The 25,699-nt window shown below is 54.2% G+C and overlaps 1 protein-coding gene and 1 non-coding gene across 2 annotated transcripts in view; one reads left to right on the top strand and one right to left on the bottom strand.

Annotated features, from left to right (window-relative positions):
* The window catches only part of MPRIP (myosin phosphatase Rho interacting protein), a 92,993-nt gene that overhangs the window by 62,369 nt on the left and 4,925 nt on the right, over window positions 1-25,699 (bottom strand). Inside the window, exons 2-3 of the mRNA XM_010843163.1 lie at window positions 8,653-8,730; window positions 6,382-6,447 (exon numbers count right to left, since the gene is read on the bottom strand). Of these exons, the coding sequence (XP_010841465.1) occupies window positions 6,382-6,447; window positions 8,653-8,730 (144 nt within the window). The remainder of the gene's footprint in view (window positions 1-6,381; window positions 6,448-8,652; window positions 8,731-25,699) is intronic.
* On the top strand, window positions 13,793-13,865 carry TRNAG-CCC. The gene has a single exon. It is a non-coding gene; the product is annotated as a tRNA-Gly (tRNA).

Here is a 25,699-nt window from a genome sequence, read left to right as displayed (position 1 = left end):
AAATAATTAACTGGCGAACACAGAAGAGGTGGTACAGGCTTGCTCATGCAGCCTGCGGGCTTGGCCTTGAGGCACCAGGGTGATTTTGTCTGGGGAGGTCTGCCCAGTCCAGCCAGGGCTGCTGGGGTGGTAGGTGGTGGAGGAAGGGTGGGATCATGCACAGCTTCAACGGAAGTAGCACCAGACTGCGTCAGTTTAAAGCTCCCGTTACGTTTCTGTGCAGAATTCCATGGAGAAGACAGAGGTCACCAGCCTGCCTGTGACAGCACCCAGAGAGCCCTGGGGGACGTGGAGCACCCACAGGGCTAGGGCAGCCCCTGCTCTTTCACAGCCCCCATCTTGTTCACAGGCTGACATAAGGATGAAAACACTTCCAAGTTTAAAGTTACTTTTCAAACTGCCATTTTTACCACAGCAACCACAGGACTGAGGAGGGACACCTGAGCAGAGGAGGGAAGGAAAACAGTTAGGGGTCACTGTGGGTCCAACAGCCTCTGAGGTCATGTGGAGGGCAAACCGGCCACTTCCTCAGAGAGGGGGCACTGGAGGAAACCCTCCAGGTACAGACTCCACACCAGTGCCCTCTCCCTGCACCCCTCGGGCCCCTGGCCCTGACACAGTACGTCTGCCTCCGTGCCGTGGAAGCTGAACCCAAGTGGAAAAGTACAGAGGTCAAAGCCAGGCCAAATGCATGAAAGGTTTACAAATAAATAAAGACGTGAGACTGATTCATAAGGCATCAGACGGGGGTCACAGAAAGCTTCTCTGCCTCTTGGAGGCACAGGGTGAACTCTTTACTGCAATTTCCACACACCTCTGAAGGTACATTCACACACCCGACTGCAAGCCTGAAGTGAGTCTAGTTCAAGGAGCTGGAAGGCTCACGGAAAACCAACAGAGCTCCCATCTGTGGCCACAGACAAACCCGAGGGTGGGCCAGAGGCCAAGAGCCCAGCCAGCCTGCACCCAGCTCCCCTCCCCACACCACACGCAGTGGCCAGGTGCGGCCGAGCGGCCCACCACTAGACACAGCAGCAGCAGTGGCGGGCAGGGGGGTGGGGCCACCGGGGAAAGGACCCGTCCTTCTCCCAGAAGGCATCTCACCAGCTCGCAAACTCCCAGTTCTGACACCCGCCAAGTTGAGTGATGCCACCATCTCTTGGGACTTCGGTTTCTTCTTTGAAAGGAAGGGCAGTACCTGTCAAGCAGTAACTGGAGCGAACATCACAATAGAGGAGGTGCCTGAAGAGCAGCCACAGACAGAGCACCAGGCTGAGCACATGGCACCCCGGCAACCCCTGTGACCAGGTGGGTGGTGGCCAAGGCCCCCACTCCTTCCAGAAAGCTTCTCTGACTCCACAATCCACCCACTGCCCTGAAGAAGGTGTGCACTGTGGTTCAGCTTTGTATTCACATGGGTCCCAACGAATTGTGTGCTTCACCATGAAAGGGGCCTTCCTGTGGCCACATGGCCTCCTACCATGGCTGTGGACATGATGGCCACCATGGCTCCCAGTGAATCAGAATAATCAGTCTGCCTGGGAAAGCTCCAGGAGCGGGGGAGGTGTGGGAGGGAGGGAGGGCCAGCACTTAGAGCAGGGCTGCTCTGGTGCCTGTGCCTCTTCATGTCGCAGGGGTGGCTACTGAAACTGTGGTCCCTGGGCCCTGCAATCTGGAGGCTCTGATGCAGGGGTGTGATGGAGACTGGGCTGCAGGGGAGCGTCCCCACGGGCAGCGGGCCAAGCTGAGTCCCTCCCCATTCTGCCCTGGGGTCCAAACGCATGGAAAACCCAGTAGGCAAAGGTCCCGGGATCAAGCATCCTCCAGGACTGTCCTAAGGAAGAAAACTGTAAAGGAGGCAGAACCACAGCCCAGCAGCTCTCAGTTCCTCTGAGGAGTGCTCAGACCAAGCCACTGCCTCGCCCGTGAGCACAGACCCTGAGGTGACTCTTCTGGCTGGAGCGCCTTGCCCAGGGGACTGATGAGCCCACAGCTGCCCTCCAGCAAGACACATGAGGGCTGCCAGAGCTCTCCCCACTACACGACTGGGGTGTGACACACACTGAGGAGCCAGCAGCACGGCCCCCGTGAAGGCAGCTCAGCATAGCTGTGGTCTGGGCTGCCTTTCCAGGAATCTCAGGGCACACAGTGGGAGGACTCCACATACCTGCCGGGGAAGCGTGGGCACAGCCTCTCCACAGGTATCACAAAGGAGAGACCCATGGCCAGTTCGCTTCAGAGCAGAGTTAACTGCATCAGACCTTCCAGATAAGAAGATTCTATCATGTGCTCCGACATGAATGAACCTTGAGGACATATGCTAAGTGAAACAAGCCAGACACACAAGGACAAGTACCATGACCCCACTTACAGGAGGTCCCTGGAGTCCTCAAATCCAAAGGCACAGGAAGTAGAAGGGTGTGTGGTAAGGGTTTAATGGGGACAGAGCTTTGGCCCAGGAAGATGGGGAAGAGCTCCAGAGAGGGGTGGAGGGGTGGTGGTGGTGGGTACACACCAGTGTGAGTGTGCTTAATGCTGCCCAACTGTAGTTGTTAAAGTGGTACGTTTTGTTGCATATATTTTACCATAGTTTAAAAGCAAACAACAACAACAAATGTTTTTGCCTGGCTTCCAGGAGGAAAAGAAAGAGAAAATGAAATCAAGAGACAGGCTCCCAGAGCCCATTGGCCACAGGCTCCCCTCGCCCCGAGTCTCACTGCCCAGCAACCTCACCTGAGACTGGGGACTGCTTCCCCTCTGGATGGGGAGCTCCCCCAGGAAAGCCTTCTAGTGACCCCAGCACCACCGCTCAAGGGCAGAGACGCAGAAACAGCAGAGCATAGGGGCAGAAACAAAGGCAGAGGAGAGGGGGAGCCAGCTGGGCTTCCAGACTCTTCCCTCTGTCCTCTCCATAAGAACCAGAGGCCCAGCCCAACTGCTGAGGCTCCCACTTGTCCGTGAGACTGCCCTGAGCCCACCTCACCTCTGCTTGCGTTTGGGAAATTTTTTTTCCTTTTTTGGGCAATTTGCCTCTCCTCCACACCCACCAGTTACAGGGTATGTGGGTGTATCAAGAAAGAAATTTCCCAAAAAAGGAAAAGTGATCCCGAAGGTTAGTCCCATCTCAGAGCTGCCTGGAAGAGAAAGGCAACAGTCACCTCTGGAGTCAAACTAGCCTGAGGCCCCAGACCCAGCAGGAGACCCCACACAGAAAGGTGTCTCCAAGCAGCCCTCCAGGGACCAAAGTCCCCTCTCACTCGGAGTCCCCACCTGTGCTCTGAGCCCTCTGGAGTGTGTTCTCTCTCTGCCGAGGAGCCACTAAGAGCTTCAAGGCAGTACACACCTAATCCTTCCCCCAGGAGTACCCAGATCCCACCTCCTCCCCGTGCTTAACAGAAGTCCTGTAGCAAAGCACTTAAAAAGTTGATGATTTCAACTCAACAATTTTGACAGGACCTGTGCTTCCCAGACCCCAGGTCAGACAGTGCAGAGAGGGGGACCAAGAACTATCGGGGGCCTAGGGACACAGGGAAAAAAGCCAGTTTGTTAGACCACACTTAAGCAAATGAAAACAAACAGTAATACTGTAAATGTAGAAGCCCAAATAACAATTTGAAACAAACTGTGACTAAGTGTTAAGGGCCTAGCCATAAAATGCTACAATTTATTACATGCAGTAGATTAGTTGGAAAGGGATGGGGCAAAACTAAACTCTGAAACGGTGGCACATTAGTAGTGGCTGGCGGTGGCTCAGAGCTGCTGCTCTCGCCAGGGCCCTGCTCCTCTCATCTTGGAGGCCTAGCTAGTGCTTGGATGTGGAGCTGCTGCTCTTGGAGACCAACAACCAGATGGCTGTTACACGGGCCGGGGTGGGGATGAGGTCTGACTGCCCTGAGCAGCCATGAGAAGAGGTGCCCGTTTGCTCCCTGGCTGTGAACCACACGAGCAGCTCTGCTGGCCCTGCAGCTGCCTGATGTGCAGGACACCCCACAGGAACCGCCCCCCACCCCCCCACAGCAAGAACAAGCCCAGGACTACTCCACTGGCACACAGCATCCCAGCCAGCAGGCTACCCCGCCCCACCACCTCCCCCACTCCCAGGAAATCTCATGGGAAGTCCTTCTGAACCTTGTAAGAACAGAGATGACAGCAAGTCAAACATGCTTAAATCTCTTAAAAAGACATAAGCCAGCCACTGACCAGGCCACACAGGGTCTCTGGGCTGGCACTGGTTGTAGGGCCGTCCTGGGCACTGCACACTGTCTGGCGGCACATGGCCTCCATGAGGTCTAGCCGCGCCTGTGCGACCTGGCGCCGCTGAGCCTCAGGACGGCAGCTCTGCCGTGCGGCCCTGGAGGCCTCGCACAGCAACTTCGGCACCGTGGCCACCCACTCCAGGTGGAGGCAGGAGTCAGCTGTGAAGAAAGGGCCTGACACAGACCACAGGGTTGGAGAGACCGTTCCAGCCCTGCAAGCCCCACAATGCCAGCCTCCGGAGGCTTTCTCAGAACATCCACCATGGGGGCTTTCCTAAGGCAACAAGGAAACATGTCACTTTACAGGTGCTTCAACACAACGGCTACCGCTCCCTGGCACACGGAGAAATGACGCTCCTTTACCCCTGGAGGGGCCATACGCCTGCACTGAGAGCAGCACCAGCCAATCCCTTCACCCACGAGCAGGGCCAACTCCTCCACTTGGCACCCACCACCTTCCCCACAGCCCTGCTTTTCCAGGGTTTCCTTCTTCTTGAGTGCAGCACGCCCCACCTCTGCCCAAGCATCTCAGGACGGGCAGGCGGCAGCGAGTGTAGAGGGCACGTGGGGCCATGCAGGACCAGCTCTCAGACCAGTGTGCGCTGCGTGTCTACCCAGCGGCCGCCCTCATGCTGTGCAGCTGAGCTGAAGAGACCACAGCCTGTACCAAACCCCAGCTGGACCTAAAGAAAGATTTCCTGATCAAAATCATCAGTCTCCAAGCCAAGTCCAGGAACTGTTTTTCAGGATGGTTCATGGTGCAGTCCTGCCTGGAAGTCATCCAGCGAACTCCGAGGCCCCTTCCCCATGGTCAGTCTTCGCAGGACTTCAGAGCAGTTAGCCAGGCACAAGGAGGACAAAGTAAACCCCCATGCATCGGGCCCAGCTCCCATCTCAGGGTGCCTGCGGGGGTGATGGCCAGGTTGGGAGAACACACGAGGCAGTGCAGTCACCAAAGGACGTGTGTGTCCAGGTGAATCTACTCGCCTGCTCCTGCCACCAGCAAATTCTACTCTACCCCAACCCCCACAGTGTCACCACCCCAGTACCTCCTGCTGCTCTGGACACAGATGGGGCCACAGCAAAGCCCCTGCAGCCCATCCTTGTTGACAAACATCTTCATCAGAAAGAAAGAAGAAAAAGAAAATTCTCTTTTAGAAGGAAACGAGGCACTAGTCGACACAGAACAAAGTGCCATACCTATCAACTGCATCCTTAGATATCAGACCCGTTAACGTGTCCTGTAAACAAAACGGTGACCACGTGGCATCACAATGATGAGGACCCCCCACGTGGAAACAGCATTGATGACCTGCTAATGCACCCGTGGTGACAACCACCAAAAATCCACGTGTCCACCGGACTGCGGCGTCCTCTGCTCACACCCCTGCAGCAAGCAGATGCACTCTGAAAGGGTGGGGTCCACCGTGCTACATGTGTGAATGGACGTTCCCGAACCGTCCCAATTAAAAACGCTGAGCGCACACACACTCACACGTTCCAATGGACAGGAAAAGGTACTCAGTTTTGGAACTCAGTCATACTTCAGATTAGTCAGGACAGACCATCTCCTTTAGAGAAAAGGCCAGGAGACAAAATGAGTGGAAAAGAAAAGCCAGAATATTGCACCAGGTTGGTAAATATCCCTCCAGCCCAGGAAGCAAACTAGGCAGATGGCAGGACAGGACGGGGCCTGTACACCCAACTTAGCAACAGGAACACCAACCCCGTAGCCAGGAGGCCTCTGAACAATGAATCGGATAAGCAATACCAATTACAGCCACAGACCTGAGAGGAGCCCTGGGCCAGGGTAGGGGGGTCTGCAGAGCCCGGCGGGCACAGGCCCACGCAGGGCCACCCCACCCACCTGCCCTGCAGCCCCTCCACTTCTTACTGAGGGGCTCCTTCTCCCTAAACAGAAAGGACCTCCTCCCTCACCACTGACTCTCACCCATGGCCATAGAAGGTACCTCAAAGCAAAGGTCAGGGCTGTTAAGGGCCACTGCAACTAGCTGCCACACGTGCTTCAAAACTCCAGGCTTCGGAGCAGAAGCCGCAGTGAGAGCACAGAGCTGAAGAGGCCTGGCAAAGGCTGGGGCAGAGTGGGATGGGAGAGCTCACTTACCATCTCGTCCAGGGCGTAGCGCAAGAGGCCGTGCTCGTAGAGGATGAAGAACCGGCGCTGCCATTTCTGCAACAGAACACAGAGGAGTTGGGAGGGTTCTGGCTGCCTCCTCACGCGGAGCCCCTGCACCTGAGGCTGTCACCTCAGTGACAGGCCTGCCACTGAGGCCTGCGGGCAGCACAGCTTCCACTTCCGGGGCCCCGGGGTGGAAGAGCAGGGCCTCGTCAGTCAGGACTGGGCCAGCAAGAGGCCCAAACCCAGCATGTCTCCAGTTACTGAGGCTGAAAAAGCTGCCTGGTCTGTTTCAATCTGCGAGCTCTCCTGAGCAGGAGCCATGCCCGGATCAACTTTCTCTATTCCTCATGTACCAAGCACAGAGCTTATTACAATACGTGTGCGTTCATAATTTGTTGAATTACCTGACCTGATTATGGGATAACCTGTGAATTGCTAGGCACTGATTCCCCACTTCTGGGAACATCTGGAAAAGTGATATAAAAGGGTTGTTCCAGTGAGCCACAGGGAGTGTAAGAAAGGGGAAAGTGAGCCAGGCTCCAAGATTCACTGAGGAGGAGAGAAGTAACAAAAATCAAAACTGAGGAGGGGCAACCAGTGGGAATGGTTCTGATATCCAGGGAGGGACTGACCAGAAAAAGGGGCCTCTCCCTGCCCTCTACCCAAAGGCCAGGCCACCGGGGCTGATGGAAGCCCAATGGCACTGACATGGGGATAGAAAGGCCCTCCCTTTGAATGTGTGGGGGCAGGGGGCGTGTCTAGAACATGAGACTGTTGGGCCCCAGATCTCAGAGCTCGTCACGAAGACCCATAATCTATCTTCAACAAGTCCAGCAAAATTCATACTTCTACTGGCAATAAGGCCACAAGAATGAACTAAAAAAAAAAAGAATGAACTAAAATATCATGGCTCTTTAGTTTGCACCAGAATTATATCATTTATAATAATGATTTTCCCATCAGAAGCTGGAAATGGCAATTCTATTGCCATTAAGTGACCTAAATACAAAATAGGAGAAAGAGCTGCCCCCCAGTTACTGCAGCCACTGAACACAGTAGCCCCCGTGGTCTTCACACCCAGGTGGCAGGCACAGGGCACTCATGTGGCCTTGCAAGAGGGCCTGCAGAAGGCTGGGCCACCTGGGCCCTTCCCGAGAAATATTCCCAAGGCTCCTGTGCTGTGCTGCTGCTAAGTCGCTTCAGTCGTGTCAGACTCTGTGCGACCGGATAGATGGCAGCCCACCAGGCTCCCCCATCCCTGGGATTCTCCAGGCAAGAATACTGGAGTGGGTTGCCATTTCCTTCTCCAATGTGTGAAAGTGAAAAGTGAAAGTGAAGTTGCTCAGTCGTGTCCGACTCTTAGTGACCCCATGGACTGCAGCCTACCAGGCTCCTCCATCCATGGATTTTCCAGGCAAGAGTGCTGGAGTGGGGTGCCATTGCCTTCTCCGAAGGCTCCTGTGAGTTGTTTTTAAAATTAAAACCCATTCCAGAGGAAGCCTGAAGACCCCAGATACAAGGCATGTTCTACGGGTACCACGGCCCCATCCCAGAGTGTGACACTCAGGCTGGGGCAGCAGAGACCCAGAGGGGGGAAGAAGCCCTCCGGAATCAGGGGATGGCAGGGGTGGGCAGCAGTTCCCGGAGGAGGATACGTGGAAGAGGAAAGCCAACTCTAACTGGAGCCAAATCCAAGGGGACCTCTGACAGAGGAATAAGCACTGACTGGGCTGCTGCTGGTCTGATATCTCCCTGCTCCTCTCTCACCTGCTTGAGCAGCAGCCTGTGTTCAGCAGAACCCAGCCCCCAGGGGCTGGGTGCCCAGCAGAGATGGGACAGAAGCCAAGTGGGCCCTGGAGGCCACCTCCCTTCACTTGTGTTCATCTGCTGAGCCCCCAGCTGGGGAGGAAAGGAGGAGAAGAGATGGGCTGCAGGAGCAGGACCCCAGCACTGAAGCAACAGGGAACCTAAAGAGCACAATGCAAACATGTGCTGAACTGCCCTCTGACCTTTTCCATTTAACTGTTTCTAGAGCTGACTCACAGAACAGGTAGCATTCTTTTGAATGAAAGGCGAAGTACAACTATGTGTAACTGAGGCTGTTCCTGTGGGCTCTGCAAGCTCACTGAGTAAGGGTTTCCTGTGGATCCTACCATCCTAGGACCCACAGCTCACTTCCCTCCTCCCATAGTCCATCTGCCTCGGAACACCCTCTCTGGTGAGTCCTCCCCCAAGAATTCACTCTGAAGTCCTTACCCGAGACCGGTGCACTGGGTTGTCGAAGTCCGTCCCGTCTGGAGCCAGGAGCAGCCAGCCGCCATAAATGGGCTTTGCCTAGAGGAGAGAAGGAGGGCCGGTCATCAGTGACCTTGGACAGGTTCGACGGGCAAGCTGATGCCAAGCTGACAAGTGTCCCCTGGAAGAGAATCCACCTCTGCTCCAGGCCCTCCACACATGCACCCACTCCCAGCAGGACACGCACTGGGGAGCAAGAGGCTCCAGCAGGCCGGGAGCGCCCGCTATGGAGACAGGAGCATGAAACCCAGCAGGAGTCCAGACAAATGGAGAACACAAGGCTCCTAGGGGTAGACACTGCCCCGCAAGTTCCTGATCAAGCCACCAGGGTCACATTCTTCATCACCACGTGAGCTCCCGGCACCAGGGAGAGCCTGTGACCAGCACGGCCAAAGGCCCTCATCCTGAGGGCACAAAGCCTGGGAGCAGAGACACTGCTTCAGCCATCGCCACGAGCGTGGCCAGAGAATTGCCAACTCGCCAGCTGCATGACCTTGCTGAAAACCTTTCCAGTTTCATCTTCACATGCGAAAGTAAGTATGACAACAGGTGCATCTGCACCTCATGAATCTCACGTGAGGACTGGTGAAACACAGCCCAGCACAGGAAGAAAACGGCAAGGCCGCTGGGAACAGTCTGGTAGTTCCTCACTCACTTTAAGGTTACACTTAAAATCCCTATGGCCCAGAATCCCACTCCTAGGTGTACACAAACCCAAGAAAACTGGGAGCAAGTGCTCAAATAAAAACCTGGATGTGAATGTTCACAGCAGCACCATTCACAATTGCCAAAGAGCAGAGACAACCCCAGTGTCCATCAGCAGATGGAAAATGTGGCCCATCCATTCACTGAAACGGCATCCAGCGATACAAAGGCATGAAGTGCTGACGCGCTCGCTGCGACACAGCTGAACCTTAAAGACCTTATGCTAAGTCAAGAAGACAGACACAAATGACCGCAAATTACATGATTCCACTTACATGAAAGGACCAGAATAAGGAAATCACAGAAAGAGGAGGCAGGTGAGTGGCTACCAGGATGTCGAGGGAGCAGGAAATGGGGAGAGGCTGATAACAGGTGTGGGGTTTCTTTGGGGGTGATGAAAATGCTCTGGAATTAGACAGTGGAGTTATTTGCATGAACTGGTGATTATGCTAAAAATTACTAAATTGTATGCTTTAAAAGGGCTTCCCTGATGGCCCTATCAATGAATTGACAGAGAATTCTCCTGTCGAGAATTCTTGACAGGAGAACTCTGTCAATGCAGGAGATCCAGGTTTGATTCCTGGTCTGGGAAGGTCCTTTAGAGAAGGAAACGGCAACCCACTCCCTATTCTTGCCTGGAGAACCCCATGGACAGAGGAGCCTGGCAGCTGCAGTCCGGGGGGTCACGAAAGAGTTGGATACGACTTAGGGACTGAACAACAAATGCTTTAAAAGACTGAATTTAATTTTATGGTATGTCAATTATCTGAAAAATTGTATAAGAGAGGGGAAAAAACAACCTGAGTACAGAGTCTGGCCTAAAAAGCCTTAATAAATGATGGCTAGTTTTGTATTTCTTACATCCAAAGAGTGCCCCCTCCCCCGAGACTCCGGCAGTAGGCGTTCAACAGGGGTTAAAGGATGAAGACACCAGACTCCACCTCCCTGTGTGGCCACACCAGACCTGAGAACCGGCAGCTGAGGCACAAACAGCAAAACAAATCAAAACCCAAACCTTCCGCCTGCTGTCTACACACAGACTACCCTAGGGTCCTCTTAGCATGCGCTTTACTCAACATTTCCATATTGGGAGGCCTTGTCACATCAACTCATTTTGAAAAGCTGTAGAATCTGTGACTCGCAGAGGGGAGGTCAATTGCCAGAGGTCACAGAGCGTGGGGGTGAGCATGTCTAGGCTCCTGCAGGGCCCTGAAACCCAGGGAAAGCACTGGCTTCTCCCTGTGAACAGAAAGAGGGGTTTCGGGCATGGGGTATGGAGTAGGCTGAAGGAAGGAAGCAAGACGGGCTTTGATGAAACATGGAAGTGGGTGCTGGCAGGGAACCAGGAGTTAGAGGGACATGGCCCAGAAGGACTGTGGAGTATGTGGGATGAAATACTGCCTGGGAAAGCAGAAGCAAAGAGAACAGAGGTCTGTTTTCTCAGCAAGCACCAGAGGCACCCAGCCGTCCCCTAGGCAGACAAGCACACTCGGCCTCTCTGCCCCACTGGGAGATGCAAACACAGGACAGACGGGTTGGCGCTGGGGGCTGACCCCTTGTACCCCAGCCAGGTGACTCCCCACCATGGCCATGGGTGCAGGTCTCTGGCCTGTGACATCAGGAGGTTAGAGCCCAAGGCCATGTCTCCTCAGTTTCTGTCTGGCTTCCATCACATACCACCCTCCCCTTTTCTGGCTCCAGGGCTTTGGGGTGACTACATTGTCAGCTACACCTACCTGTCCTCTCCTCAAAGGGGCAGTGAGAGACATGGGCTTGGCCAGGGCCCTCAGAACCTGGCCTGCAAGCAGCATCATTATTCACTCAACGAACATCTCCTCGGCGAGCCTACCAGCACCACCTCATCTGGTGTGACTTCCTTATACGAATCACCCCAAAGCAGACCCCACCCGGGTGAGTAGGGCGTCCTGAAAGGTGGGAAGGCTGGGCCAGAGGAGGGCATGAGGCAAGAGACAAGGGCTCCAGCAGCCCAGTAAGTGGGCAGTGTTATGCAGGAGCGTTTACCAAGGCAAACCCTACTGACAAAGGGCAGCCGGGGCTGCCCAGGACAGAGGGGACAGACGGGCTGTCGGGGGTGACGGCTACAGCTAACAGGGTTCCTTTTGGGAGGATGACAGCATTCTCAAACTGACTGTGATAATAGCTGCACATCTCTGGGAATACATTAAATCACTGAACTGCACAGTTTAAATAAGTCAACTATATATGGTATGTGAGTTTCATCTCAATAAAGCTATTAAAAAAAAATCATTTACCAAGGCCTACGTCAGGCAGTGGGGAAGCAGAAATAAATAAGAAACTGCTCCCCCTCCATGGGTTCACAGTCCACAGCAAGCGAACCGGGAACAAATGGCCTGTGAGGAGGCGGCGGTTGGGGAGGGGAGCACTGGCGATCATGGGCACGGCTGAAGCGAGGGCAGAGGCAGGAGCCCGCCCACCAGCAGGGCTGCCGCCCGCCCTCAGCGCGTCAGCGCCTCTCAGGGAGGCCTGCAGACCCGGAACCCCTCCACAAGCCTGGACAGCCGCACCCGGGGACGCGCTCCGAGCCTCCTGCTCCTCAGGGAACCTCAAGCTAGACATGCCCACCTGCCCTCGGTCCACAAGAAGGGTGCCCCAGCCTGCAGCTGCCGCCCTCAATGTTTCTCAGAGGGTCTAAAAATGGCAACAGCTGGCCTGGCCGTGCCGGCGAGTCCAGAAGCGCCCCGCACAGCCTCTGTCCCCACAGGAGAGGTTTACAAGCCACAAGCCAGAGCTTTGTAGGGCAGTATCCCTCCTGTTCTTGCCTACCTCCCCTGGGAGCCCCCAGTGACCTGACATACAGACTCTGGTGACCCCAAAGGCAGCTGACACAGGAAGTGGGCTCTAGAAACTCCTAGTGGCCTGTAGTTTTGTTGCTGTTTTCTGCCTGGGTGACTGGGGTTTACTTTAAGGGGCAGGAGGACAGGAGAAGCAGGTAACTTCTTGATACTGAGGGCCCAAAGGATGGGACTTTGGGAGTTCTGTTTCAAGCAGGCCACAGGGAGGAAGCCCACTGGTCCAGTCCCTGTGCAAAAGTCACCATTTGGGACCACCCGCTGGGCCTCTCTCCCTTCCATTAAACTCAGCCCCGCCTCACACACCAATAAACCAGAGGCTGCACTTCCGCTGACCTCTGGGAAGAGGCTGCTTGCTGGTGGCTGTGGCATCCTCCTCAGCCCAAAGCCCTTTCGAAAATGCTCACTTGACATTTCTGCTTCAAGATGGGGTGAATGTAACATCCCTATGCCTCCCACTAAGCACAAATAAAAGCCTGGATACTGTATGTTAGACAAACCTAAGGAGACTTGAAAAGCGGGAGAGAAGGCTGCAGAGGGGCTGGGCACTCAGGAGCCGAGGCACCGCCGGGAGTGTGCAGCCTGGGTTTCTTCCGGCCTCATTGTCCCAGATCAGGGTCCGGAGGAAAGGCCACACGGAAGCCCCAACAGGCACAGACAGAAAAAGCCTCAGGAAAGGCTCTCCCTAGTCGAAGAACCAGGGAAGGGACAACTTGGAAAAACAGAGAACTCTTCCAGAGTAACCAGCCTACCCCAGTCGGACAGAAGAGACACCACCACACTCCTACCCTCCCCCAGCAGAGGCCAGACTTTCAGAGACTTCCTACTCAGTAGGGTGAGGTATTGGGACAACAGGCAGGGGCCTGGGACTGCCCTGCTCCCCCAGCAGTAAAGGTCCCCTCCCTCTCCCTGCTATCCGAGGAGGACACCTGAGGGGCCGCACCCCGCCCCCTACGGCAGCAACCACGCACCTCCTGCCTCAAGTGTCCACGGAGCCCAGTGAGGAGGCAGGAGGCAGCAGCCCTGCTTCCCCTGCTGGGCAGTGCTAGAAAAACCCGACTGAAAGAGAAAGGTCAAACACAGCCCAAAGTCACCTGGCGTGACACAAAACTGTCCAGGTTGAAAAATCACCATGATACCAAGAACCAGGAAGGTCGATGCCAACACCAGGGCGTCAGGCATGTCAGAATTATCTAATGGAGGTTTAAAGCAACCATGCTACATGGTTCAACAAGAAATTATGAACATGCTTGGAATAAATGAAAACACAGAGAGCCTGAGCAAAGAAATAGAAGCTGTAAGAGCCAGGTGAAAATTCTGAAACTGTAAAATACAATAACTAAATCAAAAGCTCAATGGATGGGATCAAAAAGCAGAAAGATGGGAACAATGGAATGAATCAGTGAGCTGGAAAACAAAAGAACAGAAATTGCACAGACAACACAGAGAAAACAGACTGAAAAATAAGAGAACAGAGTCTTAGGGACCTGTGGGACTGTAACAAAAGACCTAACATCTGTGTCGCCAGAATCCTGGAAGGAGAAAAGGGTTAAAATACTAGGACCTCCCTGGTGGTCCAGTGGCTAAGATTCTGAGCTCCCAATGCAGGGGGCCCAGGTTCGATCCCTGGTCAGGGAACTAGATACCACTTGCCGCACCAAGAGCTACCATGCTGCAACGAAGATCGAAGATCCCACGTGGTGCAACGAAGACTCAGCACAGCAAAACAAGTATTTTCTAAAAGTACTACTTATAATCATAAAAAAAAATGAAATACTGGACCTCCCTGCTGGTTCAATAGATAAGAATCCATCTGCCAATGCAGGAAACATGGGTTTGATACCTAGTCTGGGAAGATTCTAGATGCCACAGGGCAACGAAGACCACGTTCCACAACTACTGAGCCCACGTGCTACAACTGCACACCCAGAGCCGGTGCTCTACAACAAGAGAAGCCACAGTAATGGGAAGCCCAAGCACTGCAAGGAAGAGGAGCCCCCGCTGAGAGCAGCTAGAGAAAGCTGGGGCACAGCAACCAAGACCCAGAGCAGCCATAGATAAGCAAACAAACACCCAACTACAACATAACCCAGGAACTGCATTCCTGGACACATTCCAGAGAAACAAAAGCTTACACTTCACAAAAACTGTATGTCAGTGGTTACTGTCTCTTTTATTTGTAAAGGCCAACAAAAACCTGGAAGCAATGTAGATGTCCTTCAGCGAATGGGTGGTTAATCCATGCACACTGCGGAATACTACTCAGCAATTAAAAGGAAACAATTGGTGATATACTCAACTTGGATGAGTCTCCAGAGAATTAGGGTGAGTGGAAAAGTTAACCCTGAGGTTACGTGATGTACGATTCCACTGACACAACATGCCTGAAATATGGAATTTCTAGACATGGAGACAGACTTGCAGCTGCTAGGAGTTAAGGAGGCAGCAGAGGTAAGAGGACAGGAGGACTGTGAAATGCCCTGTAGTTTTATTAACATAAGATGCAGCCACTGAGGGAAACTGGGTAAAGAATACAGAGGATCTCTCTGGATTGTATCTTATATCTGCATGCAAAACTACAATGGTCTCAAAATAAAAATTTTAATTAAAAATAAAAACCAAAAACCTATTACTTTCGGATACTTGCTCCACACACACAGGCATATGCCCCCCAGAAGAGGACCCACTGCAACCCAAGAGCAAAGAGGTTTAGCCACGAAGGCTTCTGCAGTCCACAGGGGCCAGCCCCAGGCCAAGCAGCCTGCCATGGCCTCAGCTTCTCCTGAGGCCACAGGCACACGCAATTTCTGAAGGCTATCGACCGGACCATGCGAGCTTCTTCATCCCCCTCCCCCTGCACCACCCTCCCGGGGCAGGCCTGGGTTCCATCAGGCCAAGTGGGACACATCCAGGCCTCTGGACACAACCAGCCCTACGGCGTCCAGGCATTACGTGCTGGGCTCTCAGCTTCACAGGGCCCATCTGAGGCTCAAAGAAAGGAGACGTTTGTTAGAGACTTCTGACAGGCTGCAAAGCTCGCTCTTCTGTCCCCCTCAGCTTCACCTGTCCCAGAGCACAAGGGGCCCTAAGAAAAGCAGACACATCCCACAGTGTGGCACCCACAACCATCCATGCAGAAATGCGGGTACCACCTTCCCACCCCTGTCATCCTAAAGGCCCCCCACACAAGTACCTCTCCTCCATGGGCAGGAGTAACCCCTCGTCTCTACGCAGGTCCCTTCAAGTAGAGTAACCGACCCAGAGCCAGCTGCTCACCGAGAACTTACTGGGCCTCCCTCCTCCAAGCTGTGCCCATACTCACACCTCCCATGAACAGAAAACTGTCTTCTGGCCTCGGGGCTCTGCATATACAGGCCTCTGCAGAGAGGAAACCCCACCCTGCAGCAAAGCCCTGCTTACCCCCAGGTCCTTCTCCAAGCCCCCCCGCCATCTCCAGCCCTTCTGCTTTCACATCCCACCTTTGTTCAGCAAGGTGCCCAGTGCAAAGCAGGGCCACCTGACACGTGAGTCAGTGGACACACTGAGGCAGCACTCAGCTGCTCCCCACTTGTCCTCCAGGTGCTGCTGCAAGGCCTCCGAGCCAGGACAGGGTGAGCCCAGGCCACACCTCTACCTTCCACACACGGAGCCCAGTCACCAGGAGGAACCTGTCCATCCCCGACACCAAGGGACAAGCTGAGAGCTGAGGAGCACGTGGACAGGCTGGCCTCCAAATGTCCTCCCTTTCCTGAATCCAATCCCCACCAACACCACGTGCGCCATGGTGGCCCTGACAGAAAGCAGAGACGACAAAGGAAAGCCGGCACTCTAGGAGCAGCCAGGCGGCCACACGTGGAGAGAACTCGTCTCCCTGCTCCTCCCTGGCAATCCCACAGCCAGACACGGCGCCTAAAGAGACAGTACAGAGCAGCAACTCGGCATGGGTTTGGAGCTCAAACCAAACCGGGGCGGGGCTTAGGGCCAGCAGTGCTCAGGGGAATGAGCCCGAGTGGACCTGGCACGCGAGACGGCCCCAGAACAGCGTGGAAGGGAGGGCTGTAGAGCATCCAAGGCCAGCCCGGAGGGGACCCCAGGATGCCTGAGTCAGGCGGGGCAAAGCATGCGAACCCCACACAGGCACCCTCACACAAGGCTGGACATGTCAGCTCCAAGCACCAGCCTCATGAAAGTTCTTCAAGGATAGCGGTCCCACACAGCCTTGAAGACAGACCCATACTGTGGGGGCCAGCGTCCCAGCTCAGGGGCATTCCTGGGCCAAGCTGGAGGATGAGGAGCTGCACAGAGGCCTGAGGTGAGGATCTAGCGAATGCTCCGAGGATGGGATGTTTGTAGACCGAAGCTAAGTGCTTCTGAGGTTGGCTCCCTGCTCTTCTTTTCCCCAAGTTTTTGTGGAAACGCTTCCATGCGCTCATAGCAAACAGGTTTTTCGATATCTTCTGCATTTCTATTCCAAAAGGAGAAATGATGCCTGGGTAGCAGCTGTCTGGCTATCTTTATGAGCATGTAAATCACAGGAGATTTTGAGGTCGCCTGTCTTTTCTGGGACATGTGGAGGTAAATCAGTAACACAAAATGTGGGCACACGTCCAGGTCAGCCTGAAGCCTCGCCCTCACCTTGTCCCGGCCACCTGAGAAAGAACACTCCATCTAGGCAGACCGCAGCGGGAGGCCTGTCCCACCTGCCTGACCCACACCTGGGTCAGCACACGCCCCCACAAGCCACTAGAGCAAGACCCCAGGCGCGTGGGCTTCTCACTTAGAGCAAACCTACCAGGGCAACCGGGTCAGCCATCCCTGCAGATCCCACCTCAGGCTTCTCCTCCCAACACATCGTGGGCCACTGTGCTGGGACTCGTCTCTAAGACACGTCCAAGGGTCTCAAGCCCTCAGCAGAGAACACTGTCCTGCTGCTTTACGGCCATTCAGTTCCAGACCCAAACTACACTCCTCCACGTGGGCACACCTGCCGGCATGAGCTTCCCGGGCATGTCATCTGCCTCTGAAAGCCAGCAGAGGATCATTGGCCACTGCCAAGACGAGCACAATCGCGGGGCAGCCCCTGCACCCGATTCAATACCATCAGGACCTAGGGTGAAAGAAAGTGTGGCTTCTGAGAAAAGGGAGCCACGAGGTGAGTGGCCCTAAGGATGCACGCTGCATCGAGTGGGCGCGTGGGCAGGCTTTCCGAGATGCCCTTCAGTCTGCTCTGCTACCCAGCCGTCCTACTCCCCAGTGCCAACAGTCAACACCCACGACTTGCAAGGCAGGTCACTGCACCAGCCACTTCACTCACGCACTCTGTACCACTCTTCCTCATCTCACATACAAGGAAACCACAGTGTCTCAACAAGTGTGAGTCAAGGCCACCTCCCGTATCGTGCCTCTAACCTCTGGACGCACAGAGGCGAGGGCGGGACAAGGCGAGGCCGAGGCCACATCAGTGAGCCACTCCCAGAAGTAAAGCTGGCGCCACCCCAGCAGGATGCACGAACCCAGTGGGTATTCTCCTTGGGGGTCTAGTCCTGACCCTGTCACTAGGGCCTCCCCAGACATCCCTCCACCTGAGGCCTGGGATCTGCGTGGAGTCCTGATTCGTGGTCCCTGTAAGGAGCTCACCACAGGATGGACCACAAGCCACCCTCCATGGAGCTGTCCACCTGGCATGGCCAGGCACCAAGGGCTGTGAAGGGGTTTAGGGAGCGGACAGAGGCCATGAGGCTCTTCCTCAGAAGGAGTCTTTCCTATCTGTGCACACAAAGACAGAAGTGCAAGCACGGGCTCCCACCTCCGCCCAGAAAAAGCAGAGCCTCATAAGTAGAGCAACTCCATCCATTTAGCATCCAAATTGGGACACTCTGGGAAATGAGCAGGGAGCCTACTAATTACACCAGGACACATGGCCCTAAAGAAAGAAACTTACAAGAAACGCAGTTTACACATCTCTGCTGCTAAAAGTCAGGTTGCAAAGACAACAGAGCCACAGAGAATACCTACAATGAGACAAAGACACAAATCGTGGAGCTAAGGGTAAGGACCTCGGCAGCAGGGAGCAGCGAGGAAGGATGTGGAAGAGACCTCCGTGAGGAGCAAGCACAGGCCAATGGCAGAGATGGAGGTCAGGGAGGCCAGCTGGCATGTGAGGAGCCCCACGCTCCTCCCAGCAGCAGCAGAGCCTCTCACACAGTGCCGCCCCCTCCCTGGGAGCGCGTTACAGAGTGGAGTTCCCGGGGGGTGGGGGGCGCATCCCAAACGGCCAGGCAGCTGGAGCCTTTGGGGCCCTCCTCAGAGCTCTAAGCCCGAGAATCCTCTGACAGGCCTACCCTGCGGCCAAATCAGAAGTAGCACAGGACAGAGGCAGAGACAATAAATACTTGATGAAACAATCACCCGAACGCCAACTGCTCTCAGCACAGAACACATCCACACTGCTGCCACACACCTGACCACAGCCGAGCCCCAAGCTGTGTGTGCAGATGTGCACACGTGGGTGCGATACAGCAAGGCCAATGCCGTGGCAGTCCAACACGCTCCTGGGGACCTGGGGTAACTAGGATGGAGCAGAGGACGGAGGTGGAATCTGCAGCGTTAGCTACACATGGGGCAGCAAATGCCAAGCCAAAAATGACAGAAATACAGGAAACAAAGATGTCAAATAATGGCTTGGCAAAATGTGGGCTGGGCTTCCCTGGTGGCTCTTTCCTGGCAAAAACCCCGCCTGCCAAGCAGGAGATGTGGGTTTGATCCCTGGGTTGGGAAGATTCCCTGGAGAAGGGAATGGCTTCCCACTCCAGTCTTCTTGCCTGGAAAAATCCCATGGACAGAGGAGCCTGGCAGGCTATATATAGTCCACGGGGTCGCAAAAGAGTTGGACACGACTTATTGACCAAACAACAAGCAGAAACCAAAACTGAGATGGGGATAATAATGGCTTTGGGTTATTTTTGTAACAACATACTTTTTTGAGGCATAATTCACGTACCATACAACTCCTCTGTTGTACAACAGGTGTAAAATTCAATACAAATTCAGGTTTGTATTGCATCCATCACCACCATCAAGTCTAGAACAGCTCGTCACCCTGGAAAAGCAGCCCTATGCACTTTAGCTGTCATTCCCACACACCCTCCCCCAGGGTCCCCAGCAGCCACTAACCTGCTTTACGTCTTCACAAAGTTGCCTAATAGGGACGTTTCACACGAACGGAATCGGGTAACACGCGGTCTTCTGTGCCTGACTTCGCTCACTGAGTGTACGCTTTCTAAGCTCAGCTGTGCTATAATGGGTGCTTGTCTCACTCCTTTTCATGCCCAAATAACATTCCGTTGTGTGGACGGACCACATTTGTTTACTGATGACACTGGGGTTGTTTCCCCTTTTTGGTGACCGTTGTTAAAAATCCTTTAAGAGAGATCAAAGAAGTAAACAACAGCTGTCTAACTGACCCCAAGTCCCTTGGCGACTAGCTCCCAGCAGCTTCCCAACACCTCGCCATTCAGGGGTGCACCAGCATCTCCCTGCATCGCCTGGCCTTCAGCTCCCATGGCCCCAGACCCCAGGACATTGAAGCCCCAGCTTAGCTCCTGCTCAACAGGATCTTCAGGAGGGAACGGAGGTTGGGGCAGGGGGTGGCCTTGGCTGCTCCTGCACACAGGCACAGCCCCTCCAGGTCCTCATCCTGGACTCCTCCGCCCGCCCATGCCATCTCTGCCCCTGCACCCCACTGTCCACAGTGCTGAGGTCTGGCCCGTGCCCGATGAGGTGCTTCCCAGTGCAGCTCACAGCAGATCTCCACGGGACCCAGCAATACCCCCACAAGCCAGTCTCCACCCTGAAGAGCTGAGGAGTCAGACAGATGTGTGTTCACAGCAGCACGATTCACAACAGCCAGAGGCAGAACAGCCCAAGTGTCCATCTACAGACAGACATAAACAAAATGTTCTATGCCATAGAATGCAATATTCATCCAGAAACAAGCAGTACACACTGATTTCGTGTTACCGCGTGAACTCTGAAAACATGCTCGGTGCAAAAAGCCCAACAAAAGGTGACAATTTCTACAATTCCATTTTGATGAAATATCCAGAATAGGTAAATCTGTAGGGACAGAAAGCAGACTGATGGCTGTTGAGGATGGGGGTGGGAAGTGGGATAAAGCTGCTCAGTAGTAATGGATGTTCTTTTGGTGTGATGAGATGTTTACATTACAGAGTGCTGGTGACTTTAGCGTATCGTGATGAGATGTTTACATTACAGAGTACTGGTGAATTTAGCATATTGTGAATGTGCTAAATCCAAGTGAACTGTACCCTTTAAAATTATTAATTTTACATTTCATGAATTTTACCACAAAAAAAACCCAAAAACTCACATACAGAGCTCACTGGATCCCAGGCCCCGAGATGGGAGGGCACGCAGCCACCAGCCTGCTGGCCACCACCCCTCATTCCCCAGCTCAGCTTCCTGCTCACCCCTCTGCCCACACACATGCCCTACAAGTCCAGTCCGTGCCCAGGCCTCCTCCCTGGACTGCAGCAGCTGGAGGAAGAGGGGAAAGGAACACTTTAAAAAACCCCTTCCCTGTTTGGGCTTGACTAGGAGCCCGTGGCCACAGGATTTTTGGAACATGACGCCATTTGTGGCAAAGGGAGGAATGCATGGGACAAATTTTGGAGCCAATGGTTTTGCAGGAAAAAGTCACACCCTGTCCCTCAAAAAGCAGTGCTTCCTATAAAGTGACAGGTAGGACAGGAGAGTCTGATGAAAGGAAGTAAGAGAGAGACAGGAAATGTAACAAGTTCAGCCTAAGCCTCGCCTCCACTCCGCCCTTCCCAGCACACACACACTCCGGCAGGGCAGGTCCCAGACGTGAGGGGCCAGAGGCCACACAGGGCCAGAGACCTAAGGTCCAGAAGGCTGGCCTGAACCCACTCAGGTCCGTTTGGGAACCCTGGGAGGAGGGTCCAGGTCAGACTGTCTGCGCAAGTTCCAGGACCTCGTTCCATCTTAGTTTTCTTATCTGTCTAATTCATAAGGCTGCCGTGAATGTAAATGAGTTAGCAGTGGCTGGGCACACAGCAATTACTGTCAGCTCTGAATCCCACCACTGCCACAGAAAATAATCCCAGAGCACATCAACTACTCCTCCACCTAAGTATAGAAAACCACACCAGAGACGCCTATGTGGCCGGTACGCTGGCTCCATTCCCAGAAGAAAACCCTAAGCTCACAGGTTTCCAGGAGGGAAGGGAGATGTAGGGATGAGAGTCAACGGGCTGTCTGCCGAGATGGCACCTGCCTGTTGACAAGCTAGACTGCAAACTCTCACAGGGAGCCACGTCTGCTCATTTAGACCCCACAGAAGGGTGCCCTTGGCAGAAGGCTCCACGCCCTGAAAGAGTGTGTGATCCCTAAAGGATGTGGGGCAGTGGGGGAGAAAGCCAGAGGACCCACCTGCCAGCTGAGGCGAGTTATCGAAGCTGGTGACCCAAGGGCCTGGGCCAATCTCCTGCTCACTGCCCAGCGACTCAGTACCAGGCCCGGCTGCTGCTCTCTATGCTCCTCCGGCCCTTTCACCCAGGCCCACTGCACAAGCTTGGATTCCCAGACAACTGTTCCCAGGGGCACCTGAAGGATAAGCAGCTTCTCTTAACCCTCTGCCACCTTGCTGACGGCAACTGAGACAGTTCCACACGAAGTGACTTCTGAAATTGGGGCGTGCCACTGCCATTCGACTAAACAACTGCCCTTCCTGGGACTGACAGTGTGCATTTCTCTGGGCTCGGCAGGTGCTCAGGGGTGCCTACTGTCCCGGCTGCTGGCCTCTGGAGCAGCCCACACCCTCCAGTGGTAGGTCTTAGTCCAACGTACCTGGCCTCTCCAGTTTTGTCATTGTTGTTTTTGCCACACAGAGCAGCATGTGGGATCTTAGGTCCTTGACTAAAGGGACAGAACCTGTGCCTCGTGCAATGGAAGCACAGAGTCTTAGCCACCAACCACCAGGGGAGCCCTGCCTCTTCGCTTCTTATACTCTAAAAATTCTTAAAACTGGTTCACTCTTCATACTTAAACATGTTCTGAAAATCAAACCCACACAAGCAAACAGACTATGGTCCTTCCAATCCCTAGGGGCTGATGTAGGGCAGCTGCTAAGTGGTGCCAAGCAGCTCACAAGAGAGGGGCAGCCTGGGCTTCTGTTGTGTGGGCACCAGGTAGACAGACAGAGTTTGAGGGCAGCCATGCCGCAGAATCTCATCACAGAGGCAGGTCCCCTCTCGGGGTCACCACGTGCCCACCACACACTCAGGCGTTTACAGAGCTGAGGCTTGCTCTTTCCTGCAACCCCATCCTCACAGGCACCCAGACGTGGGTCTTGTTGCAGCCCCCATTTTCAGAGGGAGGATGCAGACACTTAGACTCTGAGTAAGTTGCTAAGTTGCTTAAGCAGCATAAGACCCAAATCCGAGCTGAAAGCCCCCGTCCTCAACCCTCCCATTCCCTTACCCGAGCACGTGTGAACTAAAAGTGGGACTGTGTCAGATTTGTAGGTCAGAGCGGTCCCCAAGCAGAAGACCCGCCAGCTAAGGTAGAGAGGCTCTGAGAGTAGCACCCGGGGGACCTGGACTCTTTCTCTGGTTCTCCTGGGACTCTCAGCAGCTGCTCCCCTGCCTGGCCCCTTGAGCTGCACACCAGGACACTGGGAGGGGAGAGAACATGGAGTCTCCCTGTTCCAACTAGGGCTTTAGGATCTGGAGATCAAGGACACAACTACTTCCTGATTCGGAATCCTCAGGGGAAAACAGTGCTTCCCGTTCAAGGCTCACCAAAGGTGTGGTCACTCCAACAGGCCAGCAGCCTGTCCAGGAGATGTGCAATACCCCAAAGCTGAGATGTTAGGACCTGCGAAATGCTCTGCCCTTCCTATGCCCCCCACCAACTAAGGAATCCAAGTCAGGGCAAGGCCCTGTCTCTGACAGAAAGATTAACATTTGCTTTCTGACAGAGTGGGCAAACAGAACTCTGAAAACTCCACACTGGCCTTCCTGTGACCTAGGCTGAACCTCTCTGGGTCTCAGTGGCTCCATCTGCTAACGGGGACAATCCTTCACCTGCTTAAGGGTGGGGGGATCAACCAGCCCCTCAGGCCCCTTCTCCTTGGGGTAGGAATTAGAAGTCCATTAAACAGCTTCAACTTAGTTTGCAGACCTCGGCCTCCTACTGAAACCTTAACAGGTTAACAAGTCACAGTGGCCTTCCCAGGAGAAGGGAAGCCGGGCTCCTGGCCGCATATAAGCTGGCATGGGAACCAGGTGGAACACAGCCCATCCCTAGGCAGCTCAGTGACCTCAGGCTGATCTAACCTAACCCTGACCGGTTCTCCATGTCCCTACTCCATAGGCGGCCATGCTGCCCCCAGCCCTGCTCGCCTCCCCAGCTGAAGACAGTGGAAGGAGGTCATGGTACTCACAACACCGGATCCAGGGCAACGCAGGCTCAGGAGGACTGCACAGGCCTGTCCATTCACCCTCAGTGCAAGCTGACCCCAAGCCTGGGGGCAGGACACCATTCAGCACAGCACACACACCAAGCTGAGCGAGGGGAGGAAGGAGCCAGAAGGGTTACAGGCTTCAGGCAAGAATCAGGCTATGGTTTCATGTGAACTGGGATGACCCTGAGGAAACCAGCAAGTGGTTTGGAAGAGTCTAGTCCAGTCTCCAGAGACAAAATGCCAAGCCTCTGGCTCTCCTGCCCCCAAAGGAAGTGAGAACATAAGATCAGTGGAGCTGGGCGTTTGGGGGTCCCAGCCACAGGGCAGCTGTGAAAGAGCCCAGACCGCTTCACAGAGCCCTCACTGCTAAAATCAAAGGGACCACAAAATCTCAGGCAGAGGCTTCAAACCTGCCCCTCGTACTCTCAGAAACAACTGGAGGGCCCATGTGTGAGAAACAAACAAACGGCTGAGAGGCCACGTGCCAACCGCCTGTCGCCCAGAACCATGTCACTTCTCCGGCTTCATACATGCTTCTGTACGAGACTCCTTTGAGTAAAAGGTGCTGCAATTTAAAGTTTGAAAACTGCTGACCTGGTTCAACCATGTTGTCTCAGATGGGAAAGTGATGCTCAGAGAGTAAGTTTTCAAGGATAAAGGAAGCCTGTTTTCTCAGATTAATTGCTTCGAAACCAGCCCCCAGCGCTCCCCCTCCTCCCCGTGTCCTGCCCGCCGCCCACAGCACGAGGGTGAAGGCAGCAGAAGCGCAGTTCCCTCCAGCCTCTCCTCCCTGGCTCAAGGCTCTTTTTTCACGTCTAGATGGCAACTTGGTAACAACTTAAAGATAAGTATTCCAAGTCAAATTTATTTCAGCTAAACAGCATCAGGGTGCCAGTGATCTGGAGAGAGCCCAAACAAAGGCTGTTCCCCACAGGAGAGGCCCTTGGCATCCTTTCTGGAATATTAATTACCACAAAGGGAGATGGTGGCCTTCACAGGCCTGGTCAGTACTCTCCATCCATTCCGTTAGAGAACTAGACCACTCCTGAGAACAAAATGTGGGCAATGGCTTTAGAGGTGGGAAGCTGAGGCCAGGAGAACACAGGTGACCTTTCTGGGTCACCCTGCAAGGTCTGTGCCAAGAACAGAACACAGGTCTTCCATTGTAGCCCTTCTGCATGGCAAGGGAACAAGAACTCAGAAAGAAAGGTCAAGCAGCAGGCTAGAAGGCTGGGGAAGCAACGAGGAGGCAGCCGCAGAGCACTGAGCAAACACAGAGGGTGGTGCCCGACGCAGGCACCCCACCTCCACGTGCCCCCACCACCCACCCTGGGCTCCCACTCGCTCCCCACAGCAGGTGTCTACTAAGCCCGGGCCAGCCAGCACCCTGCTCTCCTCTGCCCTGCTGGGCAGTAGGAACCAGAGCCCAGAGCTCTCAAGTACAGTAAAAGGAGTCACCAAAAGAAAAGTGACTTTCAAAGAAAGAACCCCTGAAGTTGGCAAAAACACACCATGAGGGGATGCAGGTAAGAGTGTCAGTCCCAGCTGATACTCTTTTTGTAGCTCCAGGACTCTGAACGCGAGCTGAGGAGGAAAAATCCACAGGCACAGCCTTCCCACCCTGGGCTTCCCCGGAGGGTCTCAAGAACCCAGCTGTGGGCCAGGCCACTGCAGCCAGAGCCGCCCCATTCATCACTGTAGACAACAGCCAGCCACACGTGGACACTGAGCACTTGGAATGAGGCTAGTCTGGACCAGGTGCTGTAAGGTAAAGTGCACGTAACAGCATGTTTACATGTTGAAACAGTAATTAATGTTTTAGATACATTAGGTTAAATATAATTAAAATTAATCTCACCTGTTTCTTTTTACTTTGTGGCAACCAGAAAATTTTAAATTACCTATCTGGCTTGCATTACAGTTCTACTGGACAGGGCTGGTCTAACGGTGGGGGGGGGGGGGGGGG

Source organism: Bison bison, unplaced genomic scaffold (genome assembly GCF_000754665.1).
Source record: "Bison bison bison isolate TAMUID 2011002044 unplaced genomic scaffold, Bison_UMD1.0 scf7180017864180, whole genome shotgun sequence".
In the NCBI taxonomy this organism is placed as follows: Eukaryota; Metazoa; Chordata; class Mammalia; order Artiodactyla; family Bovidae; genus Bison; species Bison bison.
This window is presented reverse-complemented; position numbering and strand designations above follow the sequence as displayed.